Raw genomic sequence first — 20,318 nt, forward strand, 5'->3', positions numbered from 1 at the left:
ATTGTCTCCGGAGCCAAAACCCCGGCGGCAAACGCGGAAGGCAGAGCTAGCTGAGCGTCTCGCTTCCGCAAGGCAACCTGTGGCCCCTTGAACGAGGTCCGCAGAGGCCAGTACACTGAAGCGCCCGGCGGAAGCCGAGCAGAGGGTGCCAAGAAGGCTAGTTCCGTGCCTTCTGCCCTCCGCCAGGTACCCCGCGACACTTGCCTCTCGGCCGCCCTCGCCTTCTTTTCCGGCCAGGGCCTCTGCGGCCGGTGCACCGCTGACAAGAAGCCAGGGGGAACCTCCGACGGTGCTTGAAATGTGGTGTTTAGGTTTACGAAGGCGAGACAACTGCAGAAAAGAAGAAAGCGATTTGCACTGGAGAGAGGGGCCAGAATTTGGTGTTACAGTTCAGGGCCAGGGGAAACCTCACAGGAACAGAATTTAGGAGATTGAGAAGTCAGAACCTCTCCCCCTGGCCACAGTTTATGTGTATATATATATGGGGGTGTGTGTGTGTGTGTGTGTGTGTGTACAGTTTATATATGTGTGTATGTGTGTGTTTGGACCTCTGCCCCTGGCCACAGTTTGTGTATGTGTGTTTGGACCTCTGCCCCTGGCCACAGTTTGTGTATGTGTGCTTGAACCTCGCCCCCGGCCACAGTTTGTGTTTGTGTGTGTGTGTGTTTGGCTGCACCTGGTCTTAGTTGCAGCACTCAGGATCTTCATTGCAGCCTGCGATATCTAGTTCCCTGACTAGGGATTGAACCTGGGCCCTCTGCATTGGCAGTGCGGAGCCTTAGCCACTGGACCACCAGGGAAGTTACCGGCTACGGTTTTGAAAGTAGACATTAGATAGACAAATTAGTGAATCTTCCCTTCTAGTCTTTGGGTGGAGACTTAGAGACCTACTCAGGGCTCAGGTGGGAATGAGTGACTTTCTGCAGGGTGAAATTAGGAGAGACTTGGTGGGTGCTAATGTTAATAAATAATTGCATTCCGTTTGGATTGGATTTAAGCAACGGGGATACCCACAAGCGTTCAATTTAGAAAATAATATAAATCATTTTTTTTCTTTTTTTGCCATCAGTTTTCACTATTTCTTCCATCAGTTAATGACAGCAATCAAAATAGATGCATGTGTTTTAGCTCCTTAACTAGGATCACCTACTAATGAGACATCTCTAGGGACATGAAGAATTAATAAACACACTGTTAGTGTGTTAGTCATGAGAGCTTGTCATCTGCAAAAACAATATCTGACTTGAGTAGGAGATCACAGTTTCCATGATTCAGGAGATGTAAATGTGTTGGCTTGCTGCCAAGTCGCTTCAGTCCTGTCCGACTCTGTGCTACCCCATAGACGGCAGCCCACCAGGCTTATCCATCCATGGGATTCTCCAGGAAAGAACACTGGAGTGGGTTGCCATTTCCTTCTCCAATGCATGAAAGTGAAAAGTGAAAGTGAAGTCTCTCAGTCGTGTGTGACTCTTAGGGACCCCATGGACTGCAGCCTACCAGGCTCCTCCATCCATGGGATTTTTCCGGGCAACAGTACTGGAGTGGGGTGCCATTGCCTTCTCCATGTGTTGGCTTAAGGGGTAAGAAAGGTCAGAGAATTGGGAGGTAATGTGGAGTAAAAATTAAACAATAGAAATTTAACTCAGGGATTTAATTTGGCAAATGTCTTTAATTTCTGCTTTCCAGGTCCACCATTCATGAGTGTGTGTGTAGTCTATTTGTGGATTTAGGATGGGTTATATATATTTGGGCAGTTTCAGTTTAATGCTAATAGCATCCGACAGAGGGAGAATAGAACAGACTTCTAAGCGTCTTCTTCCAAAGCTAACCTCCCATGTGATTCTTGGTAGGAAGAAGATGCGAGCCAGCCCCATCCGCATCCCAACTGTCACCAGTGACACCGACTGGGACTTCTGTTTCCATCTGTAAGTGCCACAGAGTCTTAGCATCACTTTCCACTGGCCTGAAACACTGGGACATTCACTTTTTTTTAAATATGAAAAGATTTTGTTTTTCAGTGTTTACATTTTATATTTTTTAAAAATATGTTCAAATTTAGTAGACTTTTTATTACATTTTTTTTTACTTTGTATTGAAGTATAGCTAATTAACAATGTTATGATAGTTTCAGGTGGACAGTGAAGGGACTCATCCATACACATACGTGTATCCATTCTCCCCTAAACTCAACTCTTCTAGCATTCAGGCTGCCACATAACACTGAGCAGAGTTCCCTGTGGGACCTCCACTTAAGGCCAATCTTGGTGAGAAGCTTTGCATGCATGTTATAGGGAAGATTGAGATTCTGTGTTGTTTTCTAATAACAGTTCTGCTATAATGTCCATTTGTACTTATGCAACCTATACAAGGGCTTACCTGATGGCTCAGTGGTAAAGAACCTGCCTGCCAATGCAGGAGACGTGAGTTCAATCCCTGGTTTGGGAAGATACCCTGGAGAAGGAAATGGCAACGCACCCCAGTATTCTTGCCTGGGCTATCCCAGGGACAGAGGAGCCTAGCAGGCTACAGTCCATGGGGTCACAAAGAGTTGGAGAAGACTTAGTTGGAGCACACACACATGCAACCTATGCAAGATGGAAAAGAAATGTTTTTTCCTAATTTAAGGGAGGTTTCAACTTTTTTTTTTTTTACAAAGATAATTTTAACAAGATTGGTAAAGTCATGGAGAATTAAAAAGTTAATGAGCAAATTGAAATTGTTTCATGAAATAGTGTTAGTCTCTCAGTCGTGTCCAACCCTTTGTGACTGCATGGATTATAGCCCACCAGGCTTCTCTGTCCCTGGGATTCTCCAGAAAAGAATTCTGGAGTGAGTAGCTATTCTCTTCTCTAGGGGATCTTCCCAACTCAGGGATAGAACCCAGGTGTCCCACATTTCAGGCAGATTCTTTACTGTCTGAGCCATCAGGGAAGCCCTTCATGAAATAGACAATAAGGAAATTAAAAATTTTACATCATAGCAACTAATACTTATTGAGCAAATACTGTGTGCCAGGCACTGTTCTAAGTACTTATATATATTAACTCAGTTAATTTCTCCAACAGCTCTGTGAGGGAGGTATTGTAATTACCCCATTTTTTAGATGAAGAGTATAAATTAAAGAAAGGTTGGGTAGTTTGCCCAAAGCCACATAGCTAGTAGGTGCTGTTCAAACTGGGCAGTCTGACTTCAGAGTCTGTTCTTTAACCACTTCTCTATACCAGGGCTTTTCAACCTTGACACTATTGACATTTTGGATTAGATAATTATTTGTTGTGGGGTGTCCTGTGCATTGTTACATCCTTGGCTTCTACCTATGAGGTGTCAGTAGCTCTGCCCCAGTTGTGACAAGCAGTTATCTCCTGACATTGCCAAATATCCCCTGGGTGCAATATCACCCTTGGTTGAGAACCATTGCTCTATACCAATGCTATCAAGTAGAAATATAATGCTAGCCAAAAATCTAATATTAAATTTTAAGTAGCCATATTTAAAAATAAAAAGAAACAGGTAAATGTAAATACTATAAATCAATATATATAATATTATATAAAATAATTAATGAAATTTTTTTCCATATTAAGTCTTTGAAATTCGGTGTGTATTTTACACTGCAACAGATCTCAGTTCAGGCCAGCTACACTTCATATGCTTAATGGCCAAGTGTGTCTAGTGGTTAACATGTTAGTGTAATTCATTCTGTACCATCTTATAAAATATTTTAAGGATCATATAACTATAAAAATTGAAGTTAAAAATGTAGAGTTCAGGAATTTTTCTGGTGGTCCAGTGGTTAAGAATCTGTTTTTCAGTGCAGGGGAAATGGGTTCAAACCCTGGTCTGGAAACTAAGATCCCACATGCCCCAAGGAGCAACTGAGCCCACTCATCACAGCTGGGGAGTTGATGAACCAAAACGAAAGATCCTGCATGATGCAGTGAAGAACCTGCATGCTGTAACTAAGACCCAATGTAGCCAAATAAATAATAAAATTAGTATTTTTTTAAAAAAGAAAAAATGTTGAGTGCATAGTAGAGTATCTTGGAAATAGATAATTCATATCTAATTTTACTAGTAAGGATTCACATTTATGATGGCAATATATAGAATAAGTTAGAGACCGAGCAAGGCAGATCATTCATTTAACTGGCCTAATCTTTTTTTTTTTTTTTTTTTTAATATTTTTGGTCATGCAGCACATGGGATCTTAGTTCCCGGACCAGGAATCAAACCTGCATCCTTTGCATTGGAAGTGCAGAGCCTTACCCACTGGACCACCAGGGAAATCCCTGGCCTAATCTTTTTATTCTGACTATCCTTTGAGATATCTGGTCAGTATTCTCCAGGTATCTTTCTTACCTTTCGCAGCAACAAGTTCAAAGCTAGTTCAGGGCTTTGCAGTCTCAAGTTATTTATCAAGACTCGAATGTTTCTTCTTCCTTTGAGGCCCTGCTATTAAAGCTTGGGCTTATTTTGGGCTTGTTTTTAATATCAAAAGTTAATAATATTTTTGGTGACCCCAATAGGTTGAACTTCTGCTCCAGGTGTATGAAATATGCAGCCTAAGCAAGGTCTTCTGTTGAGGACTAAGTGTTCTTTCTGTGAGTTTCTTGAGTTAGGCTCTCTTGCCACAGATTTCCTCTGTCATCAGTCTTTTTTCAGGCATCTTGAATACCTTACACTTCCCTTTTCCATTCATTTGTTCATCATTAAACAAGCAGTTATTTTTTCCTACTGTGACGCAGATATCAGGGTTTCTTAGAAACAAATGAGACTCAGTCCCAGCCCAGGTGATTTTACTTACTAGGAAGCAAAGAAGACTCAGAAACAAAACAAATTTTGAAAGAGACTGTGGTGTGATTCTCACTATAGTCGAAGTTGGAGGAAACTTTCGCAAGCCTGTAGAGGGTGTTTGTACTGCTACTCCAGTGCAATATTCCCAGCAAAGGTGGCACTCCATTTGGGTCTTGGAGGAGTATGGAATTCACCAGACAGAGATCGGCAAGTTTAAGTCCTATTTCCCAATTTCATGGCTCCGCCAGGCTTCTCTCCCTTTTCCATTGAGTTTTTGCACGTCGTCTGAAAGCACACTTCTGTTTGTGGGCTGAGCGCAGTCCTGCCGGGGCCTGGGCCTGGGCCTAAAGAAATGTTGCTGCCCTGTCCACATGGTTTACCCACATGCCTAAATAAATATAGGTTATGTAGAACAGAACTCTGGATGGATATTAACATGTCATTTATTTGAACCTGGTGTAAAAGGTTACATTTGACATTTATTTTCCTTCTAAATTTTCTCCTTTTTGTATTCTTACAGCGAGCATTCATTACTTATTAGTGGAAAAGGAAGATAAAATTTATTTTGAAAACTATGCAATTGTTGAGCTTTTAAAAACTATCATGAATACAAAGGTGATTCTTTGGGGGGAACTTACTTATAATTAAAATTTCTGCTGTTCCTCTTAAGATCTTAGAATTCTATTTCTTCTGGATCACTTTATGATTTTTATGGTAGAGTTAGGATATGGTTATCTCTTTTGTTAACGTAGGATTCACTCTTTGGACTTTATCACATCAATTACCCATTCATAATTATGTTTAGCACTGAAATCTGAGATTTACATTGTATGTATGCATGTGTATATATGTGTGTGTGTGTGTGTAAGCGGGTGGGGTAGGGGTGCTGGGGAAGAGGGAGAAGATTTTTCAACCCACTCAGCTCTTTTTCCAACACATTTTCGGTTTAGTTTTTTTTCCCCCTAATAATTGAAAAGGTCATTTCTCTCCTGAATCTGCACTTGACCCAGTGTGCGTTCCCCTCCCTTCTCCTTGGTGGGACCACATCCTCTTTAGTCAGGGTTTATGTTGAAGCTTTTAAGAAATTTGAAAGAGGACATGTGAAGTTCAACCTCAAAATGTTAGTTCCCTTTACTTTATTTCACTGTGTCCATTTTTGCCCCTGGTTTGGATCAGAATTTAGAATGCTAGGAATCTTGGAGATCTTCCAATTCAACATCCTGAAGTCATGGAGCTCATAAAATAATAATAGCTAATGTTAAAGAGCACTTTCTAAATAGCAGGCACTATGCTAAGTGATTTATGAGTATTACCTCACTTAATCCCATAACCTCACCAGGTGAGTGTTCATATTGACTTCATTTTTACAGAGAAACAGATTAATAACTTACTTAAGGTCTTATGGTTGGTAAGCTGCAGAGTTGCAGCTGAGTGGGTAGTTCAACAAATCTATTTCATTTGAACCACTACATTGCGGTTCTAACTCTGGGTTTTGCAGGTGGCATGAGTGTGCTACCTGGCTTTATTCTTCAGGTCTGTTTTAAAGATCATATCCCCAGCCCCCAGTTGGGAGGGCTCTGTCCTTCAGTGTCACCTTGTTTGAGATATGCAAAGGTCAAACCTCACTCCATGTCCCTCTCTGGTACCCACAGGTCCCAGCAATCCAAGATCCCAGAACATCAGCGAACAGATGAGTCATCTCCCACTAGTGGATCTGAAGAGAGTGAGGAAGACACCAAAGCCAAGGAGAAGGTCATAGACCATATGTCTCATCCCAGAGAGAAACTGGCCCAATCCCAGAAGAAAATAGCTCAGCTGATTAAGGGGAAAAAGGTAAAATAAAAATTCACAAGGTTTTCCATTTTCAAATATATATGTCCATGATTAGAGAAACTCTTATTTAACTTCAGGCTGAAGGCCATGAAGTGAAGGAAGGTGTTAATATTTCTTTGTAAGTGGGAGAAAACAGAGCGGAGCGTAGCTGGTAGCCGGCCCACCTTCCAGTTCCACACATGGGTCACTAAATACTTCCTTGGAGTATTTGTGCTCCTGGCTTTAAACTGAAAATTGATGTTGGGTCTTCCTGTTGCTGTTTGGTTCTTTTAATTAACAAATGGTTTTTGATTTCTCCTGAAAGATTTCAGGATAATATCTTTTGGGTAACAGGAAGTCCAGGATAGTGAGGCAAGAGACTGAGAACACGGGTAGCCAGGCGCAGTCTAGGCTCAGGCCTAGCAAGGATATGGTAAGACGCCTGTGGTTACAGTGGAATCCTAAGTAAACCAAAGGACAGGAAGTGGGTGGTAGCAGCAGAGGTCAGGGAGTCCAGGTATCCATTTCCAAAAGCAAAGCCAGGACTTCGGAACTAGGACCTCAGAGCAAGTGTTTAGCAGGAGTGTTCAAAGTCCAGGAACATGAGACAGCCTGTCAGTGACCCTCGTGATTAACACACAGGCACTGGCCTGCTCCCAGAGCGTTATTTATCAACAAAGAATTCTTATGCTGGCTTACTGACTTCCTAGTCATTCCCAGACAAGGGAAAAAGTGATCTTAAAGTACTTGTGTGAAAGTCTGCAGATGGCTTAGGAAAGGCTGAGAGAGGCACCTCAGAGGACAGCAGAAGTTGATACTTCCCTGGATGGCTATATCTGTAAATTTATCTGTGTAAACTACCCAGGAACTTGGAAAGGACCATCATCCTGACCTATTAGTATTTCATGAGCCTAGGCTAGAATGATCAGTTCTAGAAAGATAAGTACCAACTGCCTCGGAATGCAAGTGTGAGCTTCTAAGACTTGACAGCTCCTTGACCACTTTGGATAATGACAGAGATTGAGATTTAGGAGTTAAACCTAGCCCACCCCAGTTCTCACCGCCCTGAAGGACAGGAGGATTGGCGGTGGCAGAGGCAACGCTGGGCTGAGCTCTGGAGCCCATACTGGTTGTCTCTGTGCCTAGGACAGGAAGTGTGGGGATGGATGAACACATGAGGTCCAGAGCCAGGAAAGGACTCAAAGCTTTGGACTCTCATTCTAGGCATTTTTCGTGGTATTATGCTTCCTCGGAATAGAACTTAGTATTTACTGTGCGGTCAGCCCATGAAGAACAATCACATGTTCTGACCGAATGGCTGTTTTTAAAGCATGAGGGGAAATGCCCCTCTCACATTGTTTGCTTCTGTGTGTTTGAGCGGAGAGGGATGAAGCCTAAGGTGAGGAAGGACGTGGGGGTCACGGGGGTCAGAAGAGAGCAGTCCTTAGACTTCTCTGTGTGTTACTCTGTAAGGGGGTTACAGTCAGATAATACAGAACAGATTCAGATCCCTTTGATATTGACTCACTTTCCTCCAGAGTAATCCTGTGAGGTGAGTGGTCTAGATCTCTAAGTAGAAAAGGAAGCTGGGACTCAGGGTGTTCTTGCCCCAGATCTCACAGTCAGTAAATGTCAGAACCAGGATCAGAATTCCAGGCTTCCTAAAGTGCTCTTCCATCTCACCAGGAAATAAATGCCTGGCTTTGTCAATCAGTGCAGCTACCTGGTGACTGTGTATGTAAAGTTACTGACATCTATGTATTAAAGATGTAATTCTGTGATTTCTTAAGAGAGCTCTGCCCATCAGTTCTGCAGGGCCAGGGACTCTTTCCCCACCCCATCCTTATCTTTGCCAGTAGAGAGATGATTTATTCAGCAAGTACTGAATGAGCGGCCTCCTCTGTGCATGGAGCATACAGTAGTGAACTTGAGGAAGAAACTGTTCTTGAGGAATGTATTTTCTATTATGTTCTATTTGGGGAGACAGATCATAGACAAAAAATTTTAGTTAATGGAATATCAGAGAGAGGTAGATGCCATGAAGAAAAAAATTAAAGTTGGTAATGGGGTATAGTAAGTGATGGGGTGAGAGGCTGTTTTATTAAAGTGGCCAAGGAAGGGCTCTCTGAGGTGAACAAAATGAAAATGGCACAAGAGGGTAATGATCTGTGAGAGTGTCCCAGGCTGGGGAACAGCAGGTGTACAAGCCCTGAGCGAGAAAGTAGTTCACTGTATTCAGGAGCATCAGATATATTTAAAAATCCAGATATGCTTATGATCATAAATAATAATAAAAATTTAGACAAAGGAGAAAAAGATGGAGAAGAAAAAGAATGATAAACACCTCGTTACTTGGTCACCAATTGGCAGGTGCTAGTGAATGAACTCATTATTTGGAAAGCTGGTAAATTAAGGGAAAGATTAAAGTATATATCCTGTCCTTCTGATGTGAACTGTACTGTTGGGTAACCAAGAAATAGATTAGGGGAGATTTCATTTTTATAAAGTTATTCCAGCTAACATATGAAGAAGAAATGATAGAATTAGGATATCATCATTCTACTATCTTTTATAGATTTATTCATGTAGTTTTGCCTTCCTCAGCAAGAGACAAGCAGAGATTAGGTATCTTCTGATGGTAGAACATATGAAGTAGTTTTGCTTGGGGAGAAAAAAAAAAGCTAAAGGTAATCAAACTTCTAAATCCAATGACCAATATAAAGGCAGAATGGAGGATGGAAGGACATGTTGAGTGACACCATAAGGATGTAGTCAATCCAATTTCCATCTTTGGGAAACACTCTAAGCCAAATAACTCAGTTTCTTCCATAAATAATTTTCAATGAAAAGAATTAGAAATAAAGGTGGAACCCATGGATTAAAGGAGACTCAGGAGATAGATCTCAGTGTTTGAACAATCAAACTGCAAACTATGAGGTAATTATTAGATTTATGGGACTAGGTATTTGATAGCAAGGAATCATTGTTAATATTTTGGTGCAATACTGATTTTGTGGTTCTGTTGGTTTGGCCCAAAAAGTTCATTCGGGTTTTCTCTGAGATGTTAAAGAAAAACCCAAACGAACTATCCGGCCAACCCAGTATTTCTAAGTCCATATCCTTTGGAGGTACTTATGAAATATGAGATGACTTAGTATCTTGGATTTACTTCAGAGCCATAGAGGGAGAGGGTAGGTACATGTGGAGCATAGACATGAAACAAGATTGACCATGAATAGTTACTTGAGGCAGCTAAGTGAGTCATTGGCCATTCTGTTTTTGCATACTGTTAAAATTTTTCACTGTGAGAGGTGAAAATAAGTCCCTCTGGCTGTGATGTAGAAAGTTAACTATGGGGGGTGGGGCAGGGGTGGAGGCAGTAGGAGGGGCTGAGGTCACCCAGGTTATAGGTTAGGGTGGCTTGGCCTGGGTACGCATGGCAGGAATGAAGAGAAGAGCTTAGCTTTAGGACTTACTAGTAAGGTGGAGCCAACAGGACTTGCTGGATTGGCTGTGGGATGGGAAGTGGGGACGAGGGAAAAAGATGACAGTGGATGAAGTCTTGTCTTCCAGTGATGAGATGCGGGCTGGAGATTTTCCTCCTTTCCAGAAAGCATGATGACTTGCTTGCTCTCTGCAGAACATTGAAGCAAATAAGGAGCTGATTCGCTGTGTCATCCTTTCTCGGATTATTTTTGGGGAAGAACACTGGAAATGTGCACAGGCTTTGGCCACCCTGGCTTATGGCTACCTGACACTGAGAGGTACTCTGTTTCCCGGTTGGGTGTGGGTGGGTGAGCCATGCTGAGCACACACACAACCACACTGGGGGTGGGGATGACCAGGGGAGGATCCATCCCCTCCCCAACGCACAGCTCATCAAGAGAAGGGAAAGCCCATGGCTGAGGCAGGCAGTAGGATGGGGGTCTTAGAGATAAAGATAATAATGAAGGAAAGAAGGCAGAAGACAGAAGGCTGAAGGACAAAATGGGGTAGAGGAAGCGGAGCCAGTGAGGAAATAGAAGAATCAGGAAGGGCCTTCTCAGGGAAGCCAAGGGAGGAGAAGGCATTTCAGAAGAAGCACAGGGTGGCTTCAGCAGGTTCTGATGGCAGAGAGAAGTCAAATGGGGGGAAGGCTGAAGAGAGACCCATGGATTTGTCAATCAACAAGTCATTGACAGCTGGCTTGACACCAACAAGTAAACTCCTTGGGCCCTGGGAGAGCCGAGATTCAGGAAGACAATTTAGGAAGCTGTTTCTGAAATTCTACTGGAGGTGAGGGCAACTTGAAACCAAGAGAAAGGAACCAGAAGCATTTGAGGGGGATGTTTGTCTGAACCGAGGGAAGGCAGACGCAGCCCCTCTTTCTTTGGAAAGATTACTGAGTGGGTCTGTGGAAGGAGGTTAGGCTTCATCTTCTGAAGTCAGCACTTTCTATGAGCAGCCCCAGTAGACCTTGAGTTTTGCTTTTCCAGTTAGATTCCAAGCTGACTCAAGACAGGTAAACAGGTCATGTCACAAAAGATGCTGGGGGCACTGCCCTCTTTTCCCTGACTCACAGTTCTTCCTGCCACATGAATGGGCAACCACATTTGAGTCAGAGGTTAGAGGGGAAAAAAGTTTTCCTGTAAAGGAAGGTCTTTTTGTGTGTTTGTTTTTTCTTGATGGGAAAAGCAACTTCCTGGTTAAGTGTCCACATCATATAATAGTGCTCAACCTTGCACCCAGACTTTCTGAAAACTAGCCTAGAATTTTTCTAGGTTATGATCATGACCTTTCCTTGAGAATAGCCCAGGGTCTTTTATTTCAGGTATAGGCTTTACCCAATTTCTTCACTTTTAAAAAAGTCTGTGGTCCTTCAAATAAAATAACAAAAGCTTTGAAAAATCACAAACCTTCAAGAGGGATGAAGTGCTTGCTGAATTCCACTTAGTTTTGTTGTCATTAATTCTGCAACTGCTTTAAAATGGATAGAATTTATGAGCCACGCTTCCATGTAGGCAGGACATATGCATCTGTGTGTGCTCATGCCTCGCTACACGTGTCCATGTTTTATGGCCAGCAGACCTGCCTGCCTCATTTCCCTGGGAGCCTTTTCCAGTACTGGGGAAAGGGCTTCAAGCCAGAAGACTGATTTCTCTCAATAAACAATCTTGCAGTATTTAATGAGACATTTGTATATGGGAGATGCTGTGAAGAGGACTCTGGGAACTATAGGGTACAGAAGGCACAGTCTTGGCCTTTAGAGAATTTACAACCTCGTGTAGAAGGTGAGCTACACATAGACAGCTATGATAAGAAGGCACCAGAAGGCAGATGCTATGGGACTGGTTTAAATACAGGGCTTTGGGGATGCTGCTGTTGTTCAGTTGCTGAGTTGTGTCTGACTCTTTCTGACCCTATGGACTGCAGCATGCCAGGCTTCCCTGTCCTTCACTATCTTCCAGAGTTTGCTCAAACTCATGTCCATTGAGTCAGTGATGCCATCCAACCATCTCATCCTCTGTCATCCCCTTCTCCTGCCTTCAGTCTTTCCCAGCATCAGGGTCTTTTCCAGTGAGTCAGCTTTTCACATCAGGTGGCCAAAGGATTGGAGCTTCAGCTTCAGCATCAGTCCTTCCAGTGAATATTCAGGACTGATTTTCTTTAAGATTGACCAGTTTGATTTCCTTGCTGTCCAAGGGACCTTCAAGAGTCTTCTTTAGCACCATAGTTTGAAAGTGTCAATTCTTTAGCACTCAGTCTTCTTTATGATCCAACTCTCACATCTGAATATGACTACTGAGAAAACCATAGCTTTGACTAGTTGGACCTTGGGGTCATTGGGTGAGATCATTTCTTGCTGAAGGTAGTAAGTGATAGATTCAGGAAGAGGTACCGTTCAAGAAGGTCCTTTGAAAAATGTCTAGGGTTGGGTGGGCAGAGGAAGGGGTGGACATTTCGGATGAATAACAAAGCCTGGGAAGAGGCCTGGAGGTGGGAAGATGCAATGTGTGTTTAGAAAGCAATCAGCAGCCTGGCTAGCTACACTGAGGACTGCTCAGGTGAGCCTGGAAAGGGCACCTGGGGGCAGGCTGAGGAACTAGTCCTTTTTTGATAAACAAGGAGGACTAGTAGAGATTTTCTAGCAAGTGGTGAATAAATCAAAGTGGGCTTGTGGAAAGGTCAGTTTAGCAATGATAACTGGAATGGAAGCCATCTCATCTAGCTGTTTACATCTAGGTGTAAACTCAGGCTGATGACAGGGCCACAAGTGAGAAGGTAAGGATTTGAGAGTCTGTGATGCACAGATACCTTTACCTTTTGAGCCAGAAATCCCACTTCTGGGACTCTTTCCTGAGTCTACAGTTATAACCTGGATGAGATAGTATGGCTGAGATTATTCTTTGCAGCACTGTTTATGATAGTAAAAGATTGGAAAAAAAACCAAGTGTGCTCATGAAGCAATAATATGCACAGTAGGGGTATGCAGCCTTAGAAAGCGCACAAGGGATACTTACTTGGCAGGGGAGATACCATGATCACGAAGGTGGTTTTCCCCGGGCGAGGCTTATCCACTGCACTCCGGATGTGCTGACCTCTGCGATTTCCCCAAATGTGGGAAACTCGACTGCGTAATTTGTGGTAGTGGGGGAAGATCTATAAATTTAGAGGAAAAAAAAAAAAAGAAAGCGCACAAGGAAGTTCTGTCTACAACCAGGGAAAGATCTCCCGGATCCATCTTGGGGCGACAGAGAATGCACCACGCAGGATGGTGTTTGTAACCTGCCTCTTTCTGCGTGAGAAGGATGGGAGAGAAATGAGAATATGTGCTTATATTCATATAAAGAAACACTGAAGGAAACACAAGAAAGAAAAGTTACCTAGAGGTTGCTTGTGGTAAAAGATGATAAAATTGGAAGTGAGATCTCTCAACATTTACCTTTACATAAAATTTTGACTTTTGAACCATGGGTATGTACTGCCTATTCCAAAAAGACTGTGAAGGAAGAATTGGCAGGACATGGCACTGGACTTGGGGTTGAGGAAAAGTGAGGCCCCAAAATGACCATGAAGTTTCAGGCCTCTCAAGGTGCCACTGTCAGAGACAAGCAGATCAGGAGAGAAAGTGGAGTGGAAGAGGAAAGTGGATCTGGTTTTTGATATACTGATTTTGAGTTGCAGTAGCAAAAGCCACGAGTATATTTTAACTAGGTGCTGGAAAACTGGGACCAGAACTTGGGAAGAAAGGAAGGGAATCATAACCATGGAGGAATATTAGAGACCAGAAGTAGGGAGGGGCAATGGAAAATTTTAAGCGTGAAGGCCAAGGTTGAAGTTATAGGACTTGATAAAACTTCTTGGAGGAAAGAGAAGAAAAGGAAGAAGTGAAAAGACAGACCCATGGAGAATGGACACATTTATGGGAGGGAACAGGGGACCCTGGCAGACTGAGCAATGAGTCAGAAGTTTATCAAGGAGAATCAAGTTAGTGCAGTACCTTGGAAGCCAAGAGGAGACGCCAGCAGCCAGGGTGTCTAATGCTGCCATGAGATGGGGATGCAAGAAACTGTGACCACAGATTCAGTAGGACGCCTTTGGGGACCTCACGAGAACCTGCACAAGGGTTGGAGCAGAAGCTAGATCCCAGGAATGAGGGGAAGGCACAGGGGCCAGCAGTCTAGACTATGTATGTCACGTCCTGCATAGTGAAAGGGATGTGGGGAAATAGAGGGTAGTTAGGGAAGCCAGAAAAGTCACATGAAATGTGTAAGAGGAGGAGACCTGGGAAGATTTCTCGCAGTGAGGAAGGAGCCAGATAGAGAGTTTGAAGGTTTTAAAAATAGAGCAATGGATGCGATGGGTCCATGAGTCAATAACGAGAGAACACAAGGCCTTTGCAAAGCAGAGTATAAAAGGCGGTGGGTTGCTGAAATAGAGTAAGGGGACACTAGAAGTGGAACTCTGTTAGCAGCTGATCTGATGAGAACCGTCCTGAGGCTAGGGCTTCCGTGGATGAGAGAAGGGCAGGTAGAGAACAACGGGGTGGTCAGTCACCTTGCTACCGCTGTTTCCAAGTGTTTAGAAGGAAATAATAATATGGACAGTTTCCTCAGTTTCCTGAGGCTTTTCCTATTTTTAATGAAGCAATGAATTAATCTGTTAGCCTGTTCTTACTGGGGCCTTTCCAAGTGTCTGGGGCTCTATTATAAGTTCTGCAAAACACCAAAAAAGAAGTATAAGTCATGAACCCTACCTTCTCTGTCTAGTTGGTTAAAAACAAACAAACAAACAAAAAAAAAAACTGGTACAGGAACAAAAAAGAATGATAAAAAACCCAGGTGGTCAGACCTTCAGGAAGCTTGGTACCTATCTGAAGTGAGTGTGCATTTGAGAAGGCAGTCTTTTATGGAGATGCTGTAAGCAGCTTTATGAAGAATGTCCAGAGTATGTAAGGACAAGTATAATAAATTGCTTAAGAGGTACGGACCCTGGTAGTAAGGATAATGATGGCTAATATTTATTTAAACTCATTTCCCACCAGTGTGCCAGGCACTGTTTTGGTCCTTTTTCATGAATTAAATTAATCCTTGCAACAACCATACAAGTTAGGAGTTATTTTCATTGCTGTCTTATAGATGAATAGACTAAAGTATAGGTAGATTAAGTAACTCATTCAGGTAGTGGCTAAGCCAACTTCTGTACTTGGAAGTCTGGCCTTAGACCCTGCTCTCTTAATCACTACTGTGAGAACTTCCTAAATATAGGTGATGTTCTAAGGTGACAAAGGCTGAAGAGCTCTGAGCAGATTGTCTGTGGCCTGAGTCAGAGTAACAGACATCAGTGGTGGAATCTTATCCTAAATTAAAAAGAAATGATTGATACATTAGGTGAACAATCTCCAGACCCCTTTCCCAGTTTATCAGTATGTGCTTGTGATTTCTGAGTCTCAGGCTTCAGAAGCAGGTCTTGCTGCTGCCCTGATTTTCACTTCTGTAGTTGCTGCATTCCTGGTGCAGGGAGAAGGCTGGTGTCCTTGGCTTGGGAAAGCAAGTAAAGGAAACTGACTTGGTCTCAGAACAGACGTTGGAACTGGGGAGTTGGGACTTGGAGTTAGGGAACAAGGTCACTGATCTGTGAGTGTCCTCTGGAGAGAGAAGAAATGAATCTTACATGTACACATATATGCAGACACTATTTTTCCACAAAAGAGAGTTTTCTTGTAATTACTATAAAGCATTAGAGTCTGATTCATCATATTTTTTTGTCATCTTGAATTTTCTCATGTAGGGAATGTTATAAAAATATTATCACAGAGTGGCAGTTTAAAAATTTATTTTATTTATTTGGCTGCATTGTGTCTTAGCCCTGGCACATGGGATCTTTGTTGCATCATGCAGGGTCTTTCACTGTTGTTCAAGCATTCTCTAGTCATGGCGCTGGGCTCCAGTAGTTGCATTGTGTGGTCTTAGTTGATCCACAGCATGTGTGATCTTAGTTTCCTGACTAGGGATTGAACCTATATCCCCTGCATTGCAAGGTGGATTCTTAACTGCTAGACCACCAGGGAAGTCCCAGAGTGAGATTTTTATTTTTAAACAAAAAAAGGACTTTTCTCATACTTGGAAACTTTAGAAAACATTTGTCTGAAGCTGTGGTCTCTAAACTCTTGAGAGTTAGCTTCCTTAGCACTAAAAAAGTTTTGTGCGCTTTCCATAAATATGTATTTATTATAAACTATGTACAATGGCATCAAATATTATGTACTATTATAAATATTCATTAAAATGGAAAACAACAAATACTTTTTAAAAAAAAAGAGAAGTTTTTATCCCCTCCCACACACCCTAATGGCATCTTTCATACCCAGAAAGGTATACACATCCCACTTTGGAGACCAAAGTGCATTCTGGGAAGGGTAAAGGAGTCATTTTTTCTTTAGGGCTGAACTTTAAAGTTTAATGAGCTGTTTAGTTCATTTACTTAAGGCCCACTGGTCAGGAGCTCTGCTTTTTCATCAGAAGGAACACAATGCAATGAAGGGGGAGACAAGAAACTATATAATTAACTAGCTGATGCGTATAGAGGAAGTGTTCCTCTTGGGGATTTCACAAGTAGCGCTGGGCCCCCAGGCCTGGGGTGTGGGGCTGAGAGGGAGACTTGCAAAGCCTCAGAAGGACTTTAGGATCTGTTTCTCATTTGGGAGCCCAGGAGCAGTGTTGTGCTGATCCAGGAGTGGTTTTCAGTGGCTCATCCAGTTTCACTTTTCTCCTTCCTCTACACCCAGGGAAGCATCTATATGTGGTTCCTGCTCTCCTTATTGACACAATCCCAAGGGCCCAGCTGGTCATGGAAAGTAACCTATTTGATAAAAAGACTCTCAGTTTCCTAGTCTGTTGTCTTGGTCTGATTCCCTGGCAGAGTTTTCTGTTGCTGCTACCTTCTCAGGACCTGTAAAGACTCCCTGTCACCCTGCAGATCAAGTCCAGCCTCCTCGTCTTGGCATCTAAGACTCCATTTTCCCCATCCGATTCATATCTTCCTTGTCTTTCAATTTATTTACTTTTTTTATTGTCTTTGAATTTAAACCTCCCTTTAGTCAGACTCAGAGAAGGCAATGACACCCCACTCCAGTACTCTTGCCTGGAAAATCCCATGGATGGAGGAGCCTGGTTGGCTGCAGTCCATGGGACATGACTGAGTGACTTCACTTACACCTTTCACTTTCATGCATTGGAGAAGGAACCCAGTTTATGGGGTCGCACAGAGTTGGACTTGACTGAAGTGACTTAGCAGTTTGTCAAACTGGTCTTCTCACAGCCTTCCCTAATATTCCAGCACATGTGTGCGCGTGTGCACGCACGCACACACACACACACACACACACACACACACACACACATTCTGTCTTCATGGCCTCAGGCTGTTTCCTCCTAGTGGAAACCCTTTCTCATTCTTCTCCATCAGTTAGAACCTACCTACTCTTTAGGCAGGAGAAGAGTCCCACTTCCTGCATAAAGACTTTACTAACTCACTGTTGCTCCAAGTGTGGTCCTCAGACAGCCTATATCAGTATCACCTAAGATAGCTGTTATAAATCTGAACCCTTGGTTCTCCCCTTAGAACTTGTGAACCATAACTACTGGAGGCCCAGGACTCTGCACTGTAACAGGCGCTTTCCATGCAATTTGAGGACCCCTGTCATCTGGTAACTTGAGATGTAGCCCTTTCTTTGGCTACAGAGTCTGTTTTTCTCTTCTGTTGAGACCTACAGAAAGGGCATTTCGGAGTATTCTAACAAAGACTTCTTGGCTTCTGGGTCACTTGTAGGTCTTTCAGAGAAACTGTGTTCTCATTGTTACAATTCATTAAGAAGGACCTGCACATTTGAACATATGAGAGCTTTAGGCTTTAAAAGCAAGTCCTTTTAATCATCTCTAATGCCACCGACTACACTGTGCCGTGAAAGCAGCTGCAAAGGCCAGTGCTGTGTGCTGTGCTTAGTCACTCAGTCATGTCTGACTCTTTGCAACACCATGGACTGTAGCCTGCCAGGATCCTCTGTCCAAGGAGATTCTCCAAGGAAGATTCTCCAAGTACTGGAGTGCGTTGCCATGTCCTCCTCCAGGGGAATCTTCCCGACCCAGGGATAGAACTCAGGTCTCCTGCATTACAGGCGGATCCTTTACCATCTGAGTCACCAGGGAATCCTAAGAATACTGGAGTGGATAGCATATCCCTTCTCCAGGGGATCTTCCCTACCCAGGAATCAAACTGGGGTCTCCTGCGTTGCGGGCAGATTCTTTACCAGCTGAGCTATCAGGGAAGCCCCCTATGGGCCAGAGAGAGAGCAAACTGGGGGCTGGGGTGGGAGGGGCAAGTCAAAAGCACAGCGGGCCTCCTTCTGTGGCAGGGTGAATGTTTCCCAGATCTCAGGTCTGCAGGGAGGAGAGCTGTGCCAGCCATGGGTGGTCCTCAGGAGGGCAGAGAAAAAGCTTTCTGTGTTCTCTGCTGGCCTTTCTCTTTTCTCCAGGGTTCCCCTTATCCATCAGAGATCACTGGACATGAGCTGGTGTGGAAGATGAGGAAATAGTTCTGTAACCTGAACACTCCCAAGTCTCCCTCTGTTAACTGGACTAATTCCAGTTCAAATAAGTGGCTCAGGAACACCAGTCTTTAGTTAGAAAACAAGGGGAAACATGCCGCATGTTCTGTCTTGTGGGGCGTTGGCATCCCTTTGTCTTCTTTATCTAGAGAGGGGCCTCACTGTATTAGAAATTAGATCCTCTGTGTGTGTGTGTGTGTGTGTGTGTGTGTGTGTGACCAATTAGTATCAACAACTTCATCTTGGACTGAAAAAAAAATCCCCAGATGGAAGTAATTGTATTCATAAGCCCCTGTCTTTATAGAATCCCTTTTCCAGCAAGCTCAAAGCATGCATTCTGTGGCATTAACCCAGTTCATTTCTGGACTGTCTCCATGTGTTGGTAAAAGGGCAGCTGCTGTATTTTTGTTGTCATTTCACATGTGGGGGATCGGAGAAGCTCTGTGGGTTGAAAAGGTCACATGGCATTAGCAAGAGATTGAGACTGGGATCCTCAGCTTCCTTTACTGTCTCCATCACTCCATCAGTGATGTCCAGATAGAGTCTGTTGATGAATGCCAGGATGGCTGCATAAGAAACACTTGTGCAGGTAATTTCAAATATAGAGTCCTGGATCCCCTTCCTCTAGAGATCCCAACTCAACAGGTCTAGGGAGGGGGTGGCCAGGAACCTTATTCTTTACAAGCATTCCAGATGATTCTAATGCACTGCAGTTTGGGGAACCAGTACTAAAGACCATACTGACAAGCATACTGTCCACCTTAGCCCCTCCCAGGAATGCCTTTGACTGAAATGTGCCTTCTTAATGTTATCCTTCTTGCCCTTCACCCTCCAACTCCCCCAGGCCTTCCAGCTCAGGCCAAGAAACATGCCGAGTCCGCCAAGAACGTCCTGCTGACCTGGAAGGGAACCACAACCTCAGACAAGGAGGAAAAGCAAATTCTGGAGACTCTGGTCATGCTCTACTACACTCTGGGAGTGGTCTGCCTCCTGCAGAACCAATATCCTTTCCTTCCCAGTGGGATCTGGGGATCAGGGCCGGGGTCCATCCACGCCAGATGAGTCATCTCACACAGGGTGGGAGGTGGAACCGAGGCCTCGTAGCTCTATTCTGACGTCCGAGCCCTCCATGAGCCTCCACTAGGAAAGTCCGTCTTAGAAAGTATAAGTGTTCCTCCTGTGTCTATTCACATGAGCTCTGAGTTGAGCCAGGAGGGTTCTCCCTGGGGACACACCTCCTGGGCACCTGAAAGTTTTGGGAGCCTGTCTTGCGCTTCGTTGAGCCCTCAAGACAGGCAATGTTAGCAGTAAGGAGGTGGATGATGATGGCAGTGGCCATGTAGGAAGACAGAGGATGGATGGTAATTTGAAGCACTGTCAGAGTAGGCTACACATCCTCGTCCCCTGGGGAGCTTTAAGAATGATTGCTATTTGGGTCCCACCCCCGAGAGTTTGATTTAGTAGGCCCTGGGTGCATCTGTTCCCTGAGATTTTTTAAAAGCCCCAGGTTACTTGTAACACACAGCCAAAAACCTCTGATTTAATGTACACTTGATGGTTTTAGTTTTTCTAAAATGCTGTTGAGAACACTGCCCATGAAGCCGAAAGCCAAGCAAAATAGACCAAA

At 43.6% G+C, this 20,318-nt stretch overlaps 1 protein-coding gene and 1 pseudogene across 8 annotated transcripts in view; both read left to right on the forward strand.

Moving 5' to 3' along the window:
• The window catches only part of TTC23L (tetratricopeptide repeat domain 23 like), a 67,779-nt gene that overhangs the window by 352 nt on the left and 47,109 nt on the right, over window positions 1-20,318 (forward strand). For 4 of the 8 annotated variants that reach the window (XM_086361355.1, XM_086361360.1, XM_086361361.1 and 1 more), the window contains exons 1-5: window positions 16-186; window positions 1,851-1,925; window positions 6,447-6,627; window positions 10,247-10,370; window positions 19,536-19,692. In XM_086361355.1, the coding sequence (XP_086217481.1) occupies window positions 1,858-1,925; window positions 6,447-6,627; window positions 10,247-10,370; window positions 19,536-19,692 (530 nt within the window). In that variant the 5' untranslated portion in view covers window positions 16-186; window positions 1,851-1,857. Of the gene's footprint in view, window positions 1-15; window positions 187-1,850; window positions 1,926-6,446; window positions 6,628-10,246; window positions 10,371-19,535; window positions 19,693-20,318 lie in introns of those variants that run through there. The other 4 variants (XM_086361362.1, XM_086361357.1, XM_086361358.1 and 1 more) reach the window with 1 other exon arrangement.
• LOC147350211 (U1 spliceosomal RNA) lies at window positions 13,099-13,250 on the forward strand (annotated as a pseudogene).

This window comes from Bos grunniens, chromosome 20 (assembly GCF_055505025.1).
Source record: "Bos grunniens cultivar Pamir isolate PY7600 chromosome 20, Bosgru_T2T1.0, whole genome shotgun sequence".
Lineage (NCBI taxonomy): Eukaryota > Metazoa > Chordata > Mammalia > Artiodactyla > Bovidae > Bos > Bos grunniens.